The following is a 23,854-nucleotide window of genomic DNA, read 5'->3' on the forward strand; positions in this document are numbered from 1 at the left end:
AGAGGAGGTTTATCAGGATGCTGCCTGGACTGGAGAGCTTATCTTATGAGCAGAGGTTGACTGAGCTCGGACTTTTTTCATTGGAGAAAAGGAGGAGGAGAGGGGACCTAATTGAGGTATACAAGATAATGAGAGGCATAGATAGAGTCGATAGCCAGAGACTATTTCCCAGGGCAGAAATGACGAACATGAGGGGTCATAGTTTTAAGCTGGTTGGAGGAAAGTATAGAGGGGATGTCTGAGGCGGGTTCTTTACACAGAGAGTTGTGAGAGCATGGAATGCGTTGCCAGCAGCAGTTGTGGAAGCAAGGTCATTGGGGACATTTAAGAGACTACTGGACATGCATATTGTCACAGAAATTTGAGGGTGCATACATGAGGATAAGTGGTCGGCACAACATCCTGGGCTGAACGGCCTGTTCTGTGCTGTACTGTTCTATGTTCTAAACTCCTTTAAAGTTTTCTCATCTGAATTTGGATTCTCATTATTTTGTTTCAGAGCCCTAGACTGTTGAAAGAGTGACAATACTCCAAAATCTACTTACGAAGAAAATCATTTCTTCTTCCATCCAAGGGGAATATTTTCTGTTTTCTTCCGCAACTTGTAAAGTGAAAAAAAATTTATTGTGGTCAATGTGATGTAGCAATGCTTTTAAACACCATGGACCTTAAAATGAAGATTGTTACAACCTTTATCTTCAACAGTAACCATAGTGGGCTAGAATGCCCTTCATACTACAATGTGCTTGGGACCAAAATTCCTTGCCCCCTCCCCCTACTTCTGCCAAATTCTGATTTGCCCACGTCTTTCCTCAATAATGGTTGAGTCTGAGTGGCTCAGTTGGAAGAGCATCAGATTTTTAATCTGAGGGCCCAGGATTCAAGTCCCTGCTTGGTTACTTTTCTGATGGGTGGCATGGTTGTACAATGGTTGGCACTGCTGTCTCAGTGTTGGTTTTGATTCCACTCTCGCACGACTGCCTGTGTGGAATTTCTCCCCGTGTCTGTGTGGGTTTCCACCGAGTGCTCTAATTTTCTCCTACTGTCCAAAGATGTGCAGAGGTTAGGTGAATTGGTGATGCTAAACTGCCCCATAGTGAGCTTGAATTAACCATGGTAAATGTGAGGTTCGTCTGCGTGGGATTTCAGAATGGTCCCTTTCTGCACTGTAGAAATTTTATGATTCTCACTCCACTGGAGGATCTGAATATCAGGTGGAGTCAGCTCATTATAATATTTCTGCCATCATTGGAGGCACATCTGAGGTGCATAGTTAAAGGTGATGAGGAAGTGTAGGATGATGCTTCACATGTCCTCAAGTTTGGCAAATTGGTATTACTGATGGAAATTGTTTCTTTTATTGGAAATGGTCCCCCTTGCTAAGTGTATGATTTCCATTCCCTAAGGTTTAGTGCTAGGCCTGACTTATTAGACAAGCTTAAAGTAATGCCTCACCCCTTCAGAAAAAAAGAACAACATAGAGAACACATGAGTGAGATCAACATGGAATGCAACAAAAGGAAAATGAGAGTTTGAACAGCCTGTCCTCTGAGTCTTTTTTATCCTCACTTCATTGTCAAGACAGATAACAGTTGGAGAAAGTCGGCTTCTTAGGAAGAGGAGGAGAAACAAAAATCACCGGGAGTTACCAATGGTCAGCTCATAGTATTATTGTAGAAATATGGAAAAAGATTAGTTAAAGCCATGCACGGCTTCAGACATAGAGGAGACAGACAAATGAATGTTGCAAAAAGGAAAAGCCGTGGTTTTAGAGAAATGTTAATGAATGGTTGTCACAAACAAAGCTCCCTCAGGTTGACAGTGTGTGTCCATTCAATAATGTAATAACAGCATTATCTGATGGTGTAATGATAAGCGTAATGAGTGTTGGTCAGATTTCCAAAACAAATTTGATAAAGTACCCACATGGGTAGACTGGGAAGCAAACTTACAACACACAATATTAAAGTGAAAGTGAATGTGTGAATATGAAATTGGCTAAGTGCTAGAAAGTGGTATTGAATGTTTGTTTTCAGACTGGAGGCAGGTTACCTAGACGTTGCTGTTGAGACATTCAATATATATTAATGGGTACAGCTTTCAAAGTATGCAGATGGCACAAAACACAGCGATGCAGGAAGCAGTGAGGAAAGTATGACAAACTTTAGAATGATGTTGTATAAGTTTTTAGAATAGTTGATGTTGAGTTTGCATTAGCTTCACCCAATCTGATGGTGTCTTTGATGGACAATCAGACAGTCCTGGACAGGATTATGAATGAGACAGGTACATCATCTCCAGCTTCTGACAATTGTAATTACTAGCCTAAATAGTTAATTCTTTTTGTACCTGCTATTGTGCAATAAATTACACAGGGTATGAAAGACAAGTTTTTCTTAAGACTTTCCAGTAGTTTAATCCTCTACCACAGTTAATGAAACAGGCTTTTAGTCTTGGTGCGTGAAGGAGGATTATTGATAACAAACTAACCCAACTACAAGTCAACAGTGTTTGTTACCCAGAGCCTAACAGGACATGTTAATCTATTGTGGGTACCGCTGTTGAAATTCCTTAAGGTAATAACAGTGGAGAGAATTCATTTGACCCAGAAGAAATGCTTTTGAAATCCAATGAATTTATTATTTTAAACAAACAGTTGGTCAGCAGCACTCGTGAGAACAGCAGTACGGCTAAAGTGACAGAGCAGAAACCAAACCTTCACCTCAAAGCTGGTAAGAGCTGCAGTGAACATGATGTAGACTAGGAAACGAGTCAAAGGGAGCTACGCTGGGATGAGAGAGACCTTAGAGAAAGCAACATTGTGCAGCAATTGGGAGCTTAGTGAATAAAGTTATGATTCCCTCAGGGATCTTTTCCGATAAAGGTACAAAAGAACAGGCTGAGAAGGAAAGAAGACAGGGTGTACTTACCCATCAAATCAATCATCACTCTAAATCCAACTAGTCTCCATGAAGTATAACTACAGCAGGTGGAACAATGTGTCGAAAATTTATACTGACACCACAGCTTTTGAAAACTTATGGAGATTTTTAAGAGGACAAAAAAAATTAAAGATTTGAATGAAGAGTCCAACCAAAGAAGATAGTTACATGAATTTAGGACTTTTAGATCAATTCAATCAAGATTTTAATCATGATTTGGTCAGGCGGATTTGTTAAGACCACAGCCAATAAACTTTAATAATTGTGCAAGGCGATGAGTAACGTCCTTTGGCACATGAAGGTGGGGAAAATTAGTTTTGTCTTTGAAGTAGCAAGAAATCTCTATTACGACTGCAGAAGGCAAATTTATCATACAGAAAGTGGCAAACCACCATTTTGAAAGTGGCAAAACCTCAGCAAGCAATATTTAGAATTTGATTTTTGAAAGAAATAACTGTACAATTTTGCTAGTTCACTGAAATAAAAGATTCATTGGAAGAATTTCATGCTGCATTTTCATGCAATAGCATTTATAAGTAAGAATACTAAGTTTAAACTTTTGGAGAGACTTTAAAACAATACATTATTGTCACTCGAGTCACTCCAATAGAGCACCAAAACATAAAAGAAAACTTGGATATTTTTGACGAATTTTTAATCCGAAAAAGTGTGAATCATCCAAGTTTCGAATTTCTCTGCAGCTGATCAGAGTTTTTGGCAGAAATCTGGAAGTTCTGAAGGGAATCAGCCCCCAGCAAAGGAAGGATCACAATGAGCTCGCAGGCAGTCAGAAAGCCTTTATTAAAGTCAATGTCTCTGAAATTGATGATATTTAACACAGAAAGTCAGGCCATTGAAAACCAACTTCAATCAGGGAAACAGTTTCTTAGACAAAAGGGGGGCTTAAAGATTGGAGAGGTCTGAGAAAGATTATTAGTAATGACAGCAAACTACTGTTTGCACAGCATGGAAACTGGATTGTTTGAGGTTGTTTGGTTTGCATTGCAAATGTTCCAATTCTAGATGAATTACAGAAAGTAAAAAGGAATTGGGTACTTTTCATGACACTGCAACCTACTGAAGCTACAAGGATCAAACAGTTGCAGTTGACAGATTGTATGATGAAGGGCAGATTAATTTTGATTATCAAAATGAGGATATCGATCCCAAAGGGCAACCACCAAATGTAGGTAATAAAGTTAAATATTTACAGAAGGGGGCAAGTTAATTAAGAAATGTAATTATTATAAGTCGAGCTGGGAAGGCCACTGAAAATTGTAATGTACACGATGAGAGTTGGGAGGTTAAGGCCGTGGATTGGGAACATAATAAAAAGTAATAAACCATTATAAGCATCACAAAACATAATTGAAAAAATGAGGCCAAGAGAATGCACTGTAAGGTTAGGTAATGGTTCTAGGAGTGAACATGTCCCTAGAAAGAGATCACAAACATGGCTTTTGCCCGAAACATTGATTTTCCTGCTCCTCGGATGCTGCCTGACCTGCTGTACTTTTCCAGCACCACTCTAATCTTGACTCTGATCTCCAGTCCTCAGTTTCGCCAAGATCACAAACAGTCAAACAGAATCCAACTAGTTGGAGCGGAGATCAAACAGTGACAGCCAACAGAGAGATGCTCGGCAAGATAGTGGTGCAGCTTTACACGGTCAAGAAGCTTAACACTGATAGGGGATGCCACCTGGAGCAGAACCCCCTTACGATCAGGAGGTTTTAGTGGCTATAAACATCTTGGATATAGTTTACTGAAAGACAGTGAGAATTACGAAGTGGAGAGATATAGCGGGGTGCTGGATAGGTGACAGTCAGCCCCATCCCATTGGTAGATATGCAAAGTAAAAGTTTCACCAGATGGGAATTTAAGCAAAAGCAAAACCAGTGGCACAAGGTTTGAAGAAAAAAACAAGGAGGCAAGTTCGAACAGTAAAGAGACCAATGTCACGGAAAGCAATTTGGAAGATTTTCTTGACATTGTTAGCAACAAATACGAGGGAATGTAAATCAATTGGCATTACAGCGACATATCTGTCAGGAGATAAGCTCGAAAAAGGGGTGTCAAATGCAGTGGGGACAATCTGGAAAGAAAATAAATGTGTAAATGACCCAACCGATGCTTCTAGACAACCGGACTTCTCAAAAAGTTTCAACTTTTTAAATTGTCTTCAGTTGAATGCACACCCTTCCATGTTTTACTGGCACCAGGACAGATAGCTTTCAGGCATCTTTATGACGCATGTAGATGAGTTTGTGAAGGCGGTGAGCAAGGAGTTTGAAAACATTGTCATAAATAAACTTTATAAAGGAATTCAAAATTTTAAGTCAAGCTTTAAATCGATAGGAGTAAAAGTCAGACAGAATGAGTCAAGTGTCACTTTGCATAAGCAATTTTATTTAGAAGCTTTAACCCCATGGCCGTTAGGCAAAGTATGGCTCCTCAAAACGATGTCGCAGCTTCCAAAACTGAATGGAAAGAATTGCAAAGCCAAACTAGATAGTTGTATTGGTTGGGCACCAATTGAGGCTTGGTGCCAGTTTTGAGGTCTTAGACTTGAGTACAAAAGATCTCAAACTGAAAAACATTATGTGGGTGAACAAAATGTTGAAAATAATCGAAATGGAGCACTGCTTTGGAAATTTCAAACTTTGGGAGATTTCAAGAACATGAAAGTTATGGGTTTTAATGATGCTTCTGATGCAAATTTGTATTTTCAAGTGCATTAAGGTTTATAATTTTTCCTTTTGGGGGAAGAAGCTATTAAAACTACTGAAAAAAAAACATAATTTAAACTTTAATGTACAGTTAAGCCCAGGAATATCAAATGTTGTCAATCTGCACAATATCTTATCATTTTCTACTTTGTTTGGTTTGTTTTTCATTTCTATTGGACATATTTCAATTTATTTTTATAAAAAGACAAAAAGAGAGACTGTTATCATTAATCAGGGTCTGGCATGGATTTAGAAACCAATTGGAACCAGGGAGTAGGATTTTGATAAGATGATAATTTTGAAATAAATTGACTAGGTCTGTAAACATGGGGAACAAGTAATAATGGCATTAGTTTTTTTTGATGTGTAACTTTAAATAAAACTCTGACTAGAAAAATATAGGCAAACCCTGCCTTCATTCCTGATGAAGGGCTTTTGCCCGAAACATCGATTTTCCTGCTCTTCGGATGCTGCCTGATCTGCTGTGCATTTCCAGCACCACTCTAATCTAGACCCTAGAAAAATATAGGCTTGGACTTTGTCTAAGTGATCTTTTAACCTCTGTATGAAATTAATTAATTTCAAATTCAGGATGAAAGGTGAAACAGGGCTGATCAACTTAGAACAAGGAATGTTAATGGATGATTTAACTGTTCAAAACCATGGAGGTCTTTTATAGTGAAAATGCGAAGAAACTGGAAATGTCTGTACCCAATGTCTGTACACACTTCAGACAATTAGTCAAAAAAAAAAGCAAAGGTGACCTGAGGAAATGCAATTTTACTGAGCAAGTTCTCAAAACCAGCAATGTACTGTCTGAAAGAGCAGTTAAAAACAGATTGAATAGTGACAGTCAAAAGTGACTTGGAAAAATGCGGCAAGGGGAGATATCTGCAAGGCGATGGAGAAAAAGAAGGAAAGTGAAACCAATGGCATTGCTCCTTCAAAGCACCATCACAGGCATGATAGGCTGAATGGAGACCTTTTCTGCTAAATCATTCTGCGTTTGAGAATAGTTATCTGGCTGTAACACCCCTTAGGATGCCCTGAGGTTGTGTACAAATGGTGCCTTTTCTTTTATGAAGAAGGCACTGCAGTTGGTCAGTGTCACAAATGCAATTTACAAAGGCATAATTTTCCAGTTTTAAAGTGGATTATTATTAAATACCATGATTTACATATGACAACTGAGGTAACTTGAGATTTAATCATATTAGATTGACTACAACAACTACAGATTATTTACCTCGTTCATGGCATCATCAATCTGCTTTAGCTCTTCATAGCGATCCCTAGAATCTCGGAGAGGCTGTACCATGGCTTCTTCAATCTGTGGGAACAACTTAACAAACATAGAATGATTAGAACAAGTCACTTTACAATACAGGAGTGGTATGGTGATCCTGTAATAATCAAACTTAATCAGCCACAAACATTATGTAATGCATGTTAGCATACTATTGCATGCTAGGCAAAAATTTAAAGTAACAGATTTTTGGGAGACATCTGAAAGTATCTAGCATTCTCCCCATATTATATATTCAATATCGTAAAATTCAGGACTGGACTTTACACTACTTCCAAAATATGCCTTCGATGTAATATTAAAGGAGCCCTGCTGACTGTGCCATTTTCCCTTCATGAGAAAAACAGTTGCACTTGAACAGGAGTTTTCTTTACTTTGAGATCTTTCAAAGTGCTTGTGTCAATATAAGTGAGTTTATAACACTCATTAAATCCCTACCTTCTTAACCATTGGACATTTTCCTGAATATCACATTATAAGGTCTAATGTCAATTTTGCTTTCTAATGCTCCTGGGGGCTTTCTGTAATTTTAAAGATGCTTATACAGATATAAAAGTTGTTGTGGGACGATCAAATTATGCCTCAGCAAGAGCCCACAAATAGCTAAAATAATTCACCAAGTAATCTGCATTACGTTGGTTAAGGAATAAATGCCTGGTAGAACATCAGGAAAGCATTCTTGCTTTTCTTCAAATCATGTTTTTATGCCCAGCCAATGGAAGATTCATTTAAGATGATCAGAGGATTAGATAGGGTAGACAGTGAAGGTCTTTTTCCTAGGATGATGACGTCAGCTTGTACGAGGGGGCATAACTACAAATTGAGGGGTGATAGATTTAAGACAGATGTCAGAGGCAGGTTCTTTATGCAGAGAGTGGTAAGGAGGTGGAATGCCCTACCTGCTAATGTAGTCAACTCAACCACATTAGGGAGTTTTCAACAATCCTTAGATAAGCACATGGATGATTTGGGATAGTGTAGGGGGACGAGCTGAGAACAGTTCACAGGTCGGCGCAACGTTGTTCTATGTTCTATGATGCACATGTGGCCTTGGTTTAACTGAAGGTATCTCCTCGATGCAGCTGTCCCTCAATCCTACACTGAAACAGTTCAGATTTTGTACTCAGATGTCTGGAATAACACTTGAACTGTTCTGATTGAAAAGCTGAATTGAATCAATGCTGATACCTTTGGGAGTTTAGATTCCCTACAGTATGGAAACAGGCCCTTCCGCCCAACCAGTCCACACCAACCTTCCGAAGAGTAACCCACCCAGACACATTTCCCTCTAACTAACACTATGGGAATTTAATATGGCCAATTCACCCGACCTGCTCATCTTTGGACTGTGGGAGGAAACCGGAGCACCTGGAGGAAACCCACGCAGACACTGGGAGAATGTGCAAACTCCACACATACAGTCGCCCGAGGCTGGAATCGAACCTGGGACCCTGGCGCTGTGAGGCAGCAGTGCTAACCACTAACTGATACCGCCAATCTCATGTCAAACTAATTTTGCACAATGCATCCTCAATTATTTCAACTTAGATTACAATTCCATAGACTCTTTCACCAAGATGTTTCAAGTCATCACTCAATCCAAGAACATATTGATATAGTGATAATATCGCAAATATGTCTCTTATAGTTATACTGACATACTGACCATGAGACACAACATGCCCCTCCTTTCACTGACTAGCAGCCTGAGGGTAAACCTGCTTGGGATACATGTTGGGCCTAATGAAAAGGATGAGCATAAAATCTTTCAGCATAAAAGCAAAGGAAGGAATTAGAGTTGACCATATCACCTCTTGAGACTACTCTGCCAGTCAGTAAGACGATGACTAATCTTTGATCTTTATTTCAGCTTGCTGCTTGAACACTACATCATGTCCAAAAACAAAACTCTACAGAGACTGGAAATCATAAATAAAAACAGAAAATGCTGCAAATGCTCAGCAAATCTGGCATCATCTGTGGCGTGATAAGCATGGCTAATTTTTCAGGGTCCTGATGAAAAATCACAGACCTGAAATATTAATTTTGTTTCTTTCAGTCCAGATGTCAGCAGACCCATGGATTCCTTTTAGCATTTTCTGTAGTAAGTCCAAAGTCTCTGTGTGTCTCTCAGCCTTGAAAATACTCAATAGTTGACTAATCAATCTCAATCTTCAGAAATGAGATAACAAGAATCCAGAGTATAAAGGCAGTAGGTGTATACTTAAGAGGGAAATCAGGAGGGCAAAAAAGGGGACATGAGATAGCTTTGGCAAATAGAATTAAGGAGAATCCAAAGTGTTTTACAAATATATTAAGGACAAAAGGATAACAAGGGAGAGAATAGGGCCCCTCAAAGATCAGCAAGGCGGCCTTTGTGTGGAGCCGCAGAAAATAGGGGAGATACTAAACGAGAATTTTGCATCAGTATTTACTGTAGAGAAGGATATGGAAAATATGGAATGTAGGGAAAGAGATGGTGACATCTTAAAAATGTCCAGATTACAGAGGAGGAAGTGCTGGATGTCTGGAAACGTATAAAGGTGGATAAATCCCCAGGACCTGATCAGGTGTACCCGAGAACTCTGTGGGAAGCTAGAGAAGTGATTGCTGGACCTCTTGCTGAGATATTTGTATCATCGATAGTCACAGGTAAAGTGGCGGAAGACTGGAGGTTGGCAAATGTGGTGCCACTGTTTAAGAAGGGCGGTAAAGACAAGCCAGGGAACTATAGACTGGTGAGCCTGACCTCGGTGGTGGGCAAGTTGTTGGAGGGAATCCTGAGGGACAGAATGTACGTGTATTTGAGAAGACAAGGACTGATTAGGGATAGTCAACATGGCTTTGTGTTTGGGAAATCATGTCTCACAAACTTGATTGAGTTTTTTTGAAGAAGTAACAAAGAGGATTGATGAGGGCAGAGCAGTAGATGTGATCCATATGGACTTCAGTAAGGCGTTCGACAAGGTTCCCCATGGGAGGCTGATTAGCAAGTTTGATCTCATGGAATACTGGGAGAACTAGCCATTTGGATACAGAACTGGCTCAAAGGTAGAAGACAGAGGGTGGTGGTGGAGGGCTGTTTTTCAGACTGGAGGCCTGTGACCAGTGGAGTGCCACAAGGATCGGTGCTGGGTCCTCTACTTTTTGTCATTTATATAAATGATTTGGATGCGAGCATAAGAGGTACAGTTAATAAGTTTGCAGATGACACCAAAGTTGGAGGTGTGGTGAACAGCGAAGAAAGTTACCTCAGATTACAACAGGATCTTCATCAGATGGGCCAATGGGCTGAGAAGTGACAGATGGAGTTTAATTCAGATAAATGCAAGGTGCTGCATTTTGGGAAAGCAAATCTTAGCAGGACTTATACACTTAATGGGTAAGGTCCTAGGGAGTGTTGCTGAACAAAGAGATCTTAGAGTGCAGGATCATAGCTCCTTGAAAGTGGAGTTGCAGGTAGATAGTATAGTGAAGAAGGCGTTTGGTATGCTTTCCTTTATTGGTCAGAGTATTGAGTACAGGAGTTGGGAGGTCATGTTGCGGCTGTACAGGACATTGGTTAGGCCACTGTTGGAATATTGCATGCAATTCTGGTCTCCTTCCTATCGGAAAGATGTTGTGAAACTTGAAAGGGTTCAGAAAAAATTTAAAAGGATGTTGTCAGGGTTGGAGGATTTGAGCTAAAGGGAGAGGCTGAACAGGCTGGGACTGTTTTCCCTGGAGCGTCGGAGGCTGAGGGGTGACCTTATGGAGGTTTACAAAATTATGAGGGGCATGGATAGGATAAATAGACAAAGTCTTTTCCCTGGGGTCGGGGAGTCCAGAACTAGACGCCATAGGTTTAGGGTGAGAGGGGAAAGATAAAAAAGAGACCTAAGGGGCAACTTTTTCATGCAGAAGGTGGTACATGTATGGAATGAGCTGCCAGAGGAAGTGGTGGAGGCCGGTACAATTGCAACATTTAAAAGGCATTTGGATGGGTATATGAATAGAAGGGTTTGGAGGGATATGGGCCGGGCACTGGCAGGTGGGACTAGATTGGGTTGGGATATCTGGTCTGTGTTGGACCGATGAGTCTGTTTCCATACTGTACGTCTCTATGACTCTAAGTGTAAAAAATTGCAAAGATTAACAGCCCTGAGTGAAGAAATTCCTGCTTTCCTTACCCTGGCTCTGTGTCCAAGTGTAAACACAAAGAGCTAAATAGCCTCCTTCTGCACTCAAGCAATTCTATGATTAATTCCCTGTGTTCTAAACTCTCCAGCTGGTTGAGGGGGAGGGGGGTGTCATCAATGCCTCAACATCTAACCTGTCAAAATCCCTCAAAATCTTGTATGTCCCAATGACATCAGTTCTTATGCTTATAAACTCTGACAAGTATACATGCATTCGACTCAACCTCTTATAGTAGGACAACCCTTTCATAGAAACGTAGAAAATAGGTGCTGGAGTAGGCCATTCAGCCCTTCTAGCCTGTGCCACCATGCAATATGATCATGGCTCATCATGCAATCTCTGTATCCCATTCCTGCTTTCTCTCCATACCTCTTGATACCTTTAGCCACAAGGGCCATTCCCAATTCCCTCTTGAATACATTGAATGAACGGATTGCCAACAGCTTCTTATGGTAGACAATTCCATATGTTCACAACACTTTGCGGGAAGAAATTCTTCCTCATCTCAGTTGTGAATGACTTATTCCTTATTCTTAGACTGTGAGACCTGCTTCTGGACTTCACCAACATCGGGAATATTCATCCCTTATCTAGCCTGTCCAGCCCAATCAGCATCTTATATGTCTCTATGACATCCCCGATTTTCATTTCAGGAATAAAATCAGTGAACCTTTACTGCATTCCTTCAAGGCAAATAAACCCTACCTTAAATAAAGAGATAAAAACTGAGCATTCCACCCCGGGTCTGATTCCAGAAAAGTCCTGTACAATTATAGAAAGACCTTCCTCCCATTGTACTACAGTCTCCCTATCATAATGCCCAGCGCATTATTTGTCTTCAGAATAACCTGTTATATTTGTGTTAAATAAAGAACGGGCTGTCTGATTTCTCCAAAGTGCATAACTTCACTTACTTTCACACTACACCAGGTTATAGTCCAATTAAATTGGAAGCACTAGCTTTCAGAGCGCTGCTCCTTCATCAGGTGGTTGTGGAGTATACAATTGTAAGACACAGCAGTTATATCAAAAGTTTACAGTGTGATGTAACTGAAATTATACGTTGAAAAGTACCTTGGTTGCTTGTTAAGTCTCTCATCTGTTAGAATGACCATGTCAGTTTCATTTCTTTAATATGTAAATCACAAAACATTTTTAAAAGTTACATTCTCAGGTTAACTTTAACAATTGGTGCTAGCCAGGTTAAAGTTAACCTGAGAATGTAACGTTTAAAAAAAGTTTTGTGATTTACATATTAAAGAAATGAAACTAACGTGGTCATTCTAACAGATGAGAGACTTAACAATCAAAGTATTTTTCAATGTATAATTTCAGTTACATCACACTGTAAACTTTTGCTATAAATTCTGTGTTGTACAATTGTGTCCTCCACAAGCACCTAATAAAGGAGCAGCGCTCTGAAAGCTAGTGTGCTTCCAATTAAACCTGTTGGACTATAACCTGGTGTTGTGTGATTTTTAACTTTGTACACCCAAGTCCAACACCGGCATCTTCAAATCATCACTTACTTTCATCAGTGTTTCAAATGTTGGTATGAGGACAAACTTGATGAATCCAATCTGAGCTGTGGGCTTTGTAACCTTATCGCGATCCATGAATGGAGCTACCGGGAGACCTTCAGATTTCTCCCTGTCACTCTGCAATTGAACAACAGTAATATATATTGAAGACTTAGAAAGCACGGATGTTTGACACACACATTACAAAGTGGGAATGAGCCTGCAGTCTATACCTGAAGCTAACTTAACTCTAACCAGAACTTCAATCCTAAAACTAAATAAATTCTAATCCAATGTGATCTGTCTAATCCAAACATAATCTGACAAATAGTTACATTAAATCCCAGAATTTAATCTAAACTCTAGAGTCTGTTCCAAATTCAGGGAAGCTGGTGTCCTCACATTAATTTCATTTGGGTTTCAGAATCGATTTCAAACTCAAACTGAGATCAGAACATCAACCTGAACTCGCCCTGAAAAACCAGTCCAATAGGTTTTGGTGTGGAGGTGGAGGTGACAGCAAGGTTTCCAATGAATGGCAACAAGAATATTATCAAACACCAAGCTGGATGTTTAATGCACTGAACTCACACACACCTGTCCGTTGTGGGTACGACAGCCCCCTTAAGGCAAGGTTTCTTACCCCATCTGGGGAGGAGGTCCTTCCTCTGAGCGCTGCAACCAACAAATGGCTGGCAGCTCTCTGCCCTAAGCAATGTCATGGGGAGGGGGGTATACCCAGTGCCCAACAAAGAGGAGCCAGAGCTGGATGGCAGTGTGGGGAATGTAGGCAAAAGTGAGGACTGCTGAATGCTGGAAATCAGAGTCTAGATTAGAGTGGCGCTGGAAAAGCACAGCAGGTCAAGCAGCATCTGAGCAGCAGGAAAATTGACGTTTTGGGCAAACGCCCTTCATCAGGACTGAAGGCAGAGAGTCTCCAGGGTGGAGAGATAAATGGGCCCATTTAAATGGCTGGCAGCTCCCTGCCTTCAGTCCTGATGAAGGGCTTTTGCCCGAAATGACGATTTTTCCTGCTCCTCGGATGCTGCCTGACTGGCTGTGCTTTTCCAGCACCACTCTGATCTAGAATGTAGAGAATATTCCTGTTGTGGGTACATGGACTGTGCAAGGAGAAACCAGAGGGTTTGGAGAAAACCTTAGTGCTCTGATGAGCTCAGGGGGTAATTAAGGAGACAATTCCACTCCTGCAACCCACTGCAGTAACAGTTGTTAAGCAGATGCTCAGTGTGAGCCTTTCCCACAGCTGGTGGAATTCCTTAACATGGGCAGTTCTAAGCAGGCATGGGGCCCATGCCATTTTATAGGTTGCCCACTCCTCCAGCCACCGATTCACCATGAGAGGGGGGAGGTAGCAAAAAATCCGAAGGAGTTATAATACGTTCAGAATTCATTATACCAAATGATAGTACAGGTTTTGAAAGGATATGGATTTAGAGAGTAAAATAAATTAGAATTGAGTAGGTTCATGTGAAGCATAACCATCAATAGACTGGTGTGTCTGTTTCTGCGCTGTACCTTCAATATAATTCAGCATAAAATGAAGAAAGTGGTCTGTATTCATCCAAAATAAGGGAATCGGGGGACAAATACATCGCAATGGAGCTTGCTGAATGTAACTTACAAAGTAGTCATTTCACACCACTTTATGGAACATTGGCTTGACTGAAGTGTTTGAAATAGGTTTCTGATTTAGCACATTGTAGGGAGACTTGAGCTTGTTATTTAAGAACAGCTGAAATGATTCAGTAAATATGCTAAGACCAGAGGTCATGGATTTCAAAACAGTTCAGAAACAGAATTTTAAATGAACCATTTCCTTAAAGCACGTAAAGTGTTTGGAGCAAAATGATTAATGAACAAAATGTATTAAAAGCAGAAATATTATGGGAGTTCAAAGGAAGTGGGATGCTATAATTGGACAGGAAGGTACAGGAAAGAGAAGATTCAATGGGATAAACTGCCCTTCGATTGTGATAGTGGGGTTTCCTCTTTGAATCATGGTAGTCTTTGTGGTGCTCCCATGATGATGTAATGGAGGGAATTCCAGGATCTTGACACCATCAGTTGTTAGCGAAGCATGGCTCCATCCTACTGTCAAATCATTGTAGAAAACAACAGATCTCAGTGTCTACAGTTTGCACCCATTACTTTACAATGCACCCTTCACCTGTGTAAAGTATTCTTCAAGCAAGCAGTCAACCCAAGGATCTGCCACTTCAGTCGGCCGGACTTCATTGGAAATATCACAGCATTTGATAAGAAGCATTTTCAGCTTGAAAAAAAAAGAAACAATGCTTCAGTAAATTTATGTATTGCTGCTTTGTCACAGTTAGAAATCATCAACTTTCAACAGTATTTCCTATCCGTCAATATTGAACATTCTAATCTCTGCTTAGGCCTAGCCAGCACCAGAGGCACAGAATGTTTAAAATTAGTACGCTCAGATTTTCCTGTCATAAAAAATACCCAGATATCACTAACATATTTATCTGGATCCAATTGTGACTTATGTCTGCTGCTTACGCCTGAGTGACGGTAAGGCTGACGGAAATCCTGGATGGAAATTCCTTCCTCCAGCCCCAATCTCAGAAATTCCAACATCAGAAAGGGAGGAAGGTCCTCTCCAAACAGACTCCAACAGAAATTTGTCATCAGTATATGTCCAGTGCCAGCAATTTCTTCATGCAATCTACCGCACATCTGGCACACTGACATTTGTGCTATGCAAAGGGATCTGCAGACGTTTGTACCTCTTAGTTTGAACGTTGAAATGGCCATTTGTTAATCTGAAGATTGTGTTTGTTTTACTTACACTTATCTTGTGTTCTTCGTTCAAGAAGTCAAAGGTAGCAACCTTTGGTTTGAATGAGTCCAATATCTCTCCATGTCGAGCCATGTCTGTCGCTAAGATAAGTGTAATAATACCCTTTAGGAAAGGTAGGAGAATAAGCAGAGAGCATTAGAAAACAAGAGATTAGTCTTGTTCGACAGTCACCATGAAATTTTTAGGTTGCAGTAGGTGTGTCATAGTGAAAGAATGAGTATGAACATTGGAATATAGATCTAGCATTCCACCCTTCAAGCCGCTTATACCTTGAATTAGATCATATTTAATCTATGCCTCAACTCAATCTTCACACCTCTCCACTGTATCCCTCAGTACCTTCCTACCAAAATCGATCTCAATCCTGACAACTCCAATTGACACAGCTCTGTGGGAATGTGTTCCATATTTCCACAGTTTCCATGTGTACAGATATACTTTTTCAATTCACTCCAAATGGTCTGACTCTATCAGCAGCTCTAGGAGCCTAGCTCAGGTTGGTTTTCCACAAGTGTGCAAATCAAACTGCACCTTAGATCAAGTTGAGTTTTGCACATCCTACTTGGAACACTGGGCTCAGAGTGAGAATGTCCTAATTCGAACCGGGTGAAATGCTGAAAGAGTGCTATGCTGATATGCTGCTGTCTTTTGCACAAAATGTTAAATTGAGGTGAGATCTCGATGTTTACATTGAAATAAAGTTTGCTTGTTTAGGGAAGAACAGAGAGTTTTTCAGAAACTGGCTGACGTTCATTCCTTATTTAAAAATTCATTCATCCTAGTGTAACTTGTGGACAAATTAATTGGCACACCCTGTTTATAAAGCAATAGTGATTACACTTTGAAAGTAAATGTTTGGCAATAAGCTGCTTGGAGACATCCTAAACTTATCAAAGTTAATATAAGGCTCATCTTTTTTCATTCAAATTGGTCTGAGGCATGGAAGCAAGGTATGTTTCAGTCCATCGATCCAGATCAGGATATCACATTGCACCAAACAATGTTGTTTGAACGGGTTAGCATTTTGTGTCAGTCAGCATTACCTAGAGTAGGATAACTTATCATGCCATTCTAGTCTGACCTAGAATTAAACATTACATTGTTTAGCATCACACATTCTGGAACACAATAGCATCATGTATTAATCAGGTCAATATACTGCATGTCACAGCATTTCAGACAAAACAATATTTAGCTAATATATTATGTATCTGATTTCTTTTTAAAGTTAAATTGCTATTTTAAAAGGCCAAGACCCAGGGCATAGTAAATTAGCCTGATCGAAAATTGTAACTAAATACAAGCTAAATGAAACCGTACTTGGGTTTGAACAGTGGAATATCCCATTGAACTAGAGTATGTGTGTTAATTAATACAATATCATAAACAAAACAGGTATCAAGAACATGGAGTACACTAACTTCACGTAAAAGATAAGAATGAATTAAAGTAACCATTCAGCAATTAAATAACGAAAAGGTCAGAAAGTGAATTCCAGATGTGAGGAAAGATATTGAATGAAATTGGGGAAGATTATGCAAAGAAAACTAATGGAAATGTGCAATTGGTTAGAAGGGCTTGCAAGTGAATTCATCTCCTGCGTTCAGATGCTGATGGGGCTGTTGTAATTTTTCCAGTATGTCTCTAAACGCAATGATTACTGACCTGCCTGATCTGTTTGAAGACCTCTGGGTCCACATTAGCGAATATGTTGCATTCTGGCTGCGAGAGGATCTGGAAGGCGACAGCACAGTGATGGTTCTCCAGTGGGGAAATGTCATTGTAGCGGACAGCAAGCTCAGTGCGGGCATTGATCTGGTACCTGAACAACATTTGTAAAACAGACTCCTTATTATGGATTCACCATTTGTTTGTAGGAAACATCTTAATATCACCTCAACAAACATCTTTAGTTTCTGAGCTACCTTTTAAAATGCATCAGTACTTTTGATTTAAAACACCACATAATATTTGTGATCAGGGAATAATTTCAATTTAGATTCCTGTCTATAGCATTGTATTCCAATCATATGATGCTTCTGTGTAATATAGAGCACAATTCATGTAGCTCCCACGTAGATCGGAGGTGAAAATTTAAAGCTGCAGAGTAGCAAGTTGGGCAAAATCAGGCAAATGACAATGAGGACAATGAAATTAACAAGAGCAAGACAACATTAGCAATGAAGATGACAATGGGGGAAATAGCAGTATGTAAAAATTAAAGAAAAATATTGTTAATATATGAATACAAAAACATTTGTAACAGGTGACATTATAGCACAATGAGATAAATGGGTTTGATTTTATGGCATTGTTAGTTGTGATTGCAGGGTGATCCAAGTTGAGAACTAAGTAGATTAGATTAGATTACTTACAGTGTGGAAACAGGCCCTTCGGCCCAACAAGTCCACACCGACCCGCCGAAGCGAAACCCACCCATACCCCTACATTTACCCCTTTAACCTAACACTACGGGCAATTTAGCATGGCCAATTCACCTGACCCGCACATTTTTGGATTGTGGGAGGAAACCGGAGCACCCGGAGGAAACCCACGCAGACACGGGGAGAATGTGCAAACTCCACACAGTCAGTCGCCTGAGTCGGGAATTGAACCCGGGTCTCTGGCGCTGTGAGGCAGCAGTGCTAACCACTGTGCCACCGTGCCACCCACAGGATCCCACACAGAATGCTGGAGACACTCAGCAGGTCTGGCAGTATCTGTGGAGAGAGAAATAGACTTAACATTTTAAGTCTGATATGAGTCTTCTTCAGAACTGAATTCTGTTAGTAGCAACTTGTCTTGATCTGGTGATGACAGATCCACCTGGAGGTGTTTGCAGTTGCATTTATTGTCATGCTGCTGGTTGCTGTCACTCAAAAGTACCACACAATTACTGTTGGAGTGTTCCTTCTCTTCCAAATATTTGTATTTGGATTCCTAGCTTACACTCTCGGCTTTGGTTTGGTAGTAGATACCTACTCACTCATCTGGTATCTCATTCTCCTCTGTCTTTGATGAAGAATGTCCTTGCCTCAGAGTTTAAAAATCACATAACACCAGGTTATAGTCCAACAGGACTATAACCACCTGATAAAAGAGCAGCGCTCTGAAAGCTAGTGCTTCCAATTAAACCTGGTGTTATGTGATTTTTAACTTTGTACATCCCAGTCCAACACCGACACCTCCAAATCTTGCCTCAGAGAACATCTTCAGCTTTGAAATCAAGAGCTACAACATGAAGACCCAGAGGAATAATTTGGTCTTTGCGTGGGTTGGGTAATCTGTTCACTGTTTGAGAGCATCATCACCTGGCTTCAATCTTACTTCAAAGTCATATCCTTACAGTTTGACATTCAATTCCCCTCACAACAGAACACAACATTCTATTAGCTTAACGTGTAACATTTTTCAGTACAAAAGCAGTTTGCATAACACATTATTCAGATTGTATAGGTTATCAAGTAAAGTCTAGACAATACAGTCCCATCCACGTGGCACATAATAGTTAACAATTCTCATTTCACAATCATACTCACGCATTGTTATATCCAGGGTGATCAAGATCATGGCATATCGCTCCAGTCATTAAGATCACCAAATCTGTCAGACTCAGTCTCTCCTGTTTGCATGTAATGAAACCAAGGATGATGTAATTGACAGCTGGTACAGAACATTTAGAAGATCATGAAATTTGTACATGTCTAACCAGCTCAGCATTTGTTGCCCATCACTTACTGACCTTGAACAAGTGCTTACTTGGCCATTTAAGAAGATAGTTAAGAGTCTGCCACATTGCTATGAGTGTGGAGTCACATGCAGACCAGACCAGGTAAGGATGGTAGATTTCCTTCCCTAAAGGACATGAATGGGCCTTTACTAAAGTTAACGAGGTAAAAACAATGACTGCAGATGCTGGAAACCAGATTCTGGATTAGTGATGCTGGAAGAGCACAGCAGTTCAGGCAGCATCCAAGGAGCAGCGAAATCGACGTTTCAGGCAAAAGCCCTTCATCAGGAAATTGACAGTGGTTACATGGTCACCACAAGGTTAGATTTTTTTTTTGAAAATCTAGACAAATTTCATTGTCTGCTGTGGTGGATTTGAATGCACATCGCCAGCACATTAGGAACACTGGATTATAAGGCAAATGACATTAACGCTATGCCACAGCATACCCTTGCACCACAGGAAGCTAGGCTCAGTTACAGCCCAGATACAGGGACTGAATGTTCCTTCTCTCTTAACTTATTTAGGGCATTGACCATAAACTGAAATGTTGATTTAAACTGTTTGTGTGATCAAATACACAGACAGCATGATTAATAAGGAACATGTGCATCGTTGGTCATATGAGTCATTCAGAACATGTAACATTGGATACATGAACCATTGGGCATATGCAGTATTTACAGCCCCTGAAATGCTGTATTTGTGATTGTGTTTCTGTCTCAGATCTCTCTGAAATTGGGAAAGATCCATGTGCGAAGATAAAGCTAGCCAAGGGAGACAGGCTAAAGGATACTCATAGCTCACACAAAATGCTTGCTTGCATGATTTGTTTCTGACACATGATGAAAATAAATGAGTTAAGAGAAATGTCATCCACTGCTGGTTTGTTCTGAGCACCAAATAACTCAGATCCCTGACCAGAAAGACACAGCAACAAGACATGGTGGTTTGAAATAGTCACCAGATTACACACAGCTATATGCTGATGTTTAGCACCCATGCTACACCTGGAAAACCACCTCATAAGGAATAGCTCTGTGTTCAGCTATGACCTTGCTTACATTGGAAAGGTTTACAGGGATATGGACCAAGTGCTGGCAAATGGGAGGAAATAAATTTAGGATATCTGGTTAGCATTGATGAGTTGGAGTGAAGAGTCAGTTTCCATGCTGTACAGCTCTATGACTCGGTAAGTATAGGAGTTGGGAAGTCATATTGAGGTTGAACAGGACATTGGTGAGGCCACGTTTAGAATATTGTGTTCAATTCTGGTCTCCCTGCTGTAGGAAGGTTGTTGTTAAAATTGAAAGGGTTCAGAAAAGATTTACAAGGATGTTGCCAGGGTTGGAGGGTTTGAGCTGTCAGGAGATGCTGAATAGGCTGGGGCTGGTTTCCCTGGAGCGTCGGAGGCTTGAGGGGTGACCCTATTCAGGTTTATGAAATGAGACCATAAGACCATAGGACTAGAAGTAAGGCCATTCGGTCCATTTAGTCCACTCCGCCATTTACTCATGGCTGATGGGCATTTCAACTCCATTTACCCGCACTCTCCCCATCAGACAATGACGAGGGACATGGATAAGATGAATAGCCAGGATAGGAGAGGCCAAAACTAGAGGGTATAGGTTTAAGGTGTGAGGGGAAAGGTTTAAAAGAGATCTAAGGGGGATCTTTTTCATGCAGAGGGTAGTGCGTATATGGAATGAGGTGATGGAAGCAAGTACAATTACAACGTTTAAAATGCATCTGGATGGGTACATGAATAGGAAGGGTTTATGGGGTTAAACCCGCCAGACCCGGCAACACCCTTGTAAATTTTTTCTGCACCCTCTCAACTTTAAATTACATCTTCCCTATAGAAGGCCAATCAGAATTGTATGCAGTATTCCAAAAGTGGCCTCATTAATGTCCTGTACAGCTGCAGCATGATATCCCAACTCCTATACTCAATGTTCTGACCAATAAAGGCAAGCATGCCAAACACTTTGACCCCACTTTCAAGGAACTATGCACCTATATAATTCTGCTTTCTTACCTTTTTTTGAACAAGAAAAGATTTTCTAAAAAAGTTTTCCCATTATAGTTGATCAATTTAGCCTGCATTTGTCATATACTCAACCATGTCCACCACATCATTTGAACCTGCTATTGGGAATGAAGGTGGTAGTTTCCTGAGTTAGGTTTAAAATTCTCCAATACAACAAGTGAAAATATGTACAAAGGGGTCTGTGCTCACCAAACATAGACGTCAATCCTGAACTTGTGACTAAGAAAGAGGAAGTGTAGCGATGGGATGTGGTGATGATAGTGTTTGACTGAGAACTAGGTAAAAACAATAACTGCAGATGCTGGAAACCAGATTCTGGTTTAGTGGTGCTGGAAAAGCACAGCAGTTCAGGCAGCATCCCCGGATGCTGCCTGAACTGCTATGCTTTTCCAGCACCACTAATCCAGAATTTGACTGAGAACTCCAGTCCCCACTCACCTGTAGGTCACACAGATGGATCATGCCATACATCATCTGCGTCACACAGAAACAGTGCCGGAAGTTGTGGAAGGGATTATTCCGGTAGTTCTCCTGAATGCTGAGCTGCAGACAAAATATATAAGAGGTCCAATGATTACAAATGAGAATACCAGGTATTCCTCCTCTCCTCAATCCCAAAGCCGGAGATTTGGCTCCACAGGCACTTATCCTAGCTCCTTTTCCAAGTTGTCACCCTCTAAGTCTAAATCTGGACTTTAAGAAAGGGGAATATGAGAGAGGCAGGCAAGGTGAAAGATAGGCAAAGAAACTGGGGTGTGCTGGACAGACAGAGGCAGACTATTGCCAATAAGCCTCAAAAATAAAGAGAAAGGGACACGCAGCTATATACCGATACTACAAAGGACGTTTTGGAAGAAATGTTACGCAAAAGGAGACACAGACACAAACAACCAAACACTGGAAAGAAAAGCTCAGTTGGAAATACAAGGACAAGTCACCTGACTGATCTGTCAGGAACATCTGTGTGGAATAGGTTCTCATGTTTTGTCCATCACACAGGGAAACTTTCTTATAATCGTCAACATCTGTCATTTACTTCAGTTATGCAAGTAGATGACCAGCATGAATGATTAATATACTCCCAGACTATTACCAAGCAGTCAACACAAAGTTGGTGATCTGCCTCTGTGGTTTGAGCTTTAAGACCAGAAAGGTCAGTTGCTTTGACAGATTGCTAGTAAATGTAAGTTGAAACTTTATTGCTGGAACAGCACAGCAGGTCAGGCAGCATCCAGGGAACAGGAGATTCGACGTTTCGGGCACAGGCCCTTCCTCAGGAATTCTCATTCCTGAGGAAGGGCCTGTGCCCGAAACGTCGAATCTCCTGTTCCCTGGATGCTGCCTGACCTGCTGTGCTGTTCCAGCAATAAAGTTTCAACTTTGATCTCCAGCATCTGCAGACCTCACTTTCTCCTAGTAAATGTAAGGCCCAGTGTAACCCTGAGCCAAATTCTTCATCAGGTTTGAAAGGAAGGATATACTGACTGGCTAACAACAGCTGGGATCTCCATGAAAATCAACAGGAAATTCCAGACTGTGCCTTCCATGCAAAAACACAGTTTAACATCTCAAAAGCAAAGGACACCTCTTCTGACAACCCATCAGGAAATACAAACAGTAATACTTGGAAATGAACGTACTTGGCATTCTGGAGCTTCATTTTGAAGTACACAAGTTAAATTGGGCCAATTTGTTTTATTCATCAGCTTGACTCAGTGTTTATCTAGATGGCAGCTTATAAGTCCTATGTTAGGCCAAGATCTCAAAGTGACTGACTCAGAGGCCAGACCATTCTTGGTAAGTCCATCTAATTCCTGAAGGAAAAATGCTGCAGTCAAATCAATCATTTGTTGCAAAATCCCAAATGCAGAGTCAATGCAGATCCTTTATCTGAAGGGGGCTGTTCTTTAAAAGTGAGATTGTTAAAATACTTGTCAGACTTTTCCACATCTATGTTTATAAAAATTGGGAGAGGGCGGTGATGGTTGTGGATAAATGATATAAATTGAATATAATTGAATTTCAGTAAATTTGCAGATGACTTAAAAATTGTTGGGGTGGTAAATAATGAGGGGATAGCCTTAAACTGTAAAAGCATAAATAAAGGCTGATCAGTGATAAATGGAATTCAAACCAGATAAATAGGAGGTGATGCACTTGAGCAGAACAAACAAAGCGAGGGAGTACATGATGAACAGTAGGACCCTGGGAAACACCGAGGATCAGAGTGACTTTGGTGTGCATGTACATCAGTGCCTTAAAGCAGCCATTCTCAATGTGGTGGGGAAGGTATATGGCCCCCTTAGGGGCCCTGGCACACTTGAAGGGGGCCACAGACTGAAAACTGTGAGAAGGGGAGCCCCAAGGGGAGCCCTGGTAACTGAACAGTTGAAATACCCAAACAACAACCTTCATTGGAGTCAATCGTTTCCCTCCTGAGCACCAAGCTCAAGGATTGCATTTGGCCTGCTAGATGTTTAATTTCATACAGTTCTACTTTAAGTTCTGTCCAATATGTTGGAACGTTCAAGTTCTCTTGGTGTTCAATAATAA

General features: G+C 40.6%; 1 protein-coding gene and 1 non-coding gene across 3 annotated transcripts in view; one reads left to right on the top strand and one right to left on the bottom strand.

The window, feature by feature from the left end:
• Positions 1 to 23,854, bottom strand: part of LOC122540525 (high affinity cGMP-specific 3',5'-cyclic phosphodiesterase 9A) — a 78,286-nt gene that overhangs the window by 3,078 nt on the left and 51,354 nt on the right. For both annotated transcript variants that reach the window (XM_043676388.2, XM_043676390.2), the window contains 8 exons: positions 21,740 to 21,844; positions 19,061 to 19,143; positions 17,187 to 17,343; positions 15,510 to 15,623; positions 14,865 to 14,969; positions 12,686 to 12,814; positions 6,918 to 7,013; positions 546 to 601 (listed from right to left, as the gene is read on the bottom strand). In XM_043676388.2, coding sequence (XP_043532323.1) covers positions 554 to 601; positions 6,918 to 7,013; positions 12,686 to 12,814; positions 14,865 to 14,969; positions 15,510 to 15,623; positions 17,187 to 17,343; positions 19,061 to 19,143; positions 21,740 to 21,844 — 837 coding nt within the window. In that variant the 3' untranslated portion in view covers positions 546 to 553. The remainder of the gene's footprint in view (positions 1 to 545; positions 602 to 6,917; positions 7,014 to 12,685; positions 12,815 to 14,864; positions 14,970 to 15,509; positions 15,624 to 17,186; positions 17,344 to 19,060; positions 19,144 to 21,739; positions 21,845 to 23,854) is intronic.
• trnak-uuu (transfer RNA lysine (anticodon UUU)) lies at positions 827 to 901 on the top strand. The gene has a single exon. It is a non-coding gene; the product is annotated as a tRNA-Lys (tRNA).

The sequence above is a fragment of the Chiloscyllium plagiosum genome, unplaced genomic scaffold (genome assembly GCF_037043375.1).
Source record: "Chiloscyllium plagiosum isolate Xiang-an unplaced genomic scaffold, Cpla_swu_hap1 HiC_scaffold_29, whole genome shotgun sequence".
Classification (NCBI taxonomy): domain Eukaryota; kingdom Metazoa; phylum Chordata; class Chondrichthyes; order Orectolobiformes; family Hemiscylliidae; genus Chiloscyllium; species Chiloscyllium plagiosum.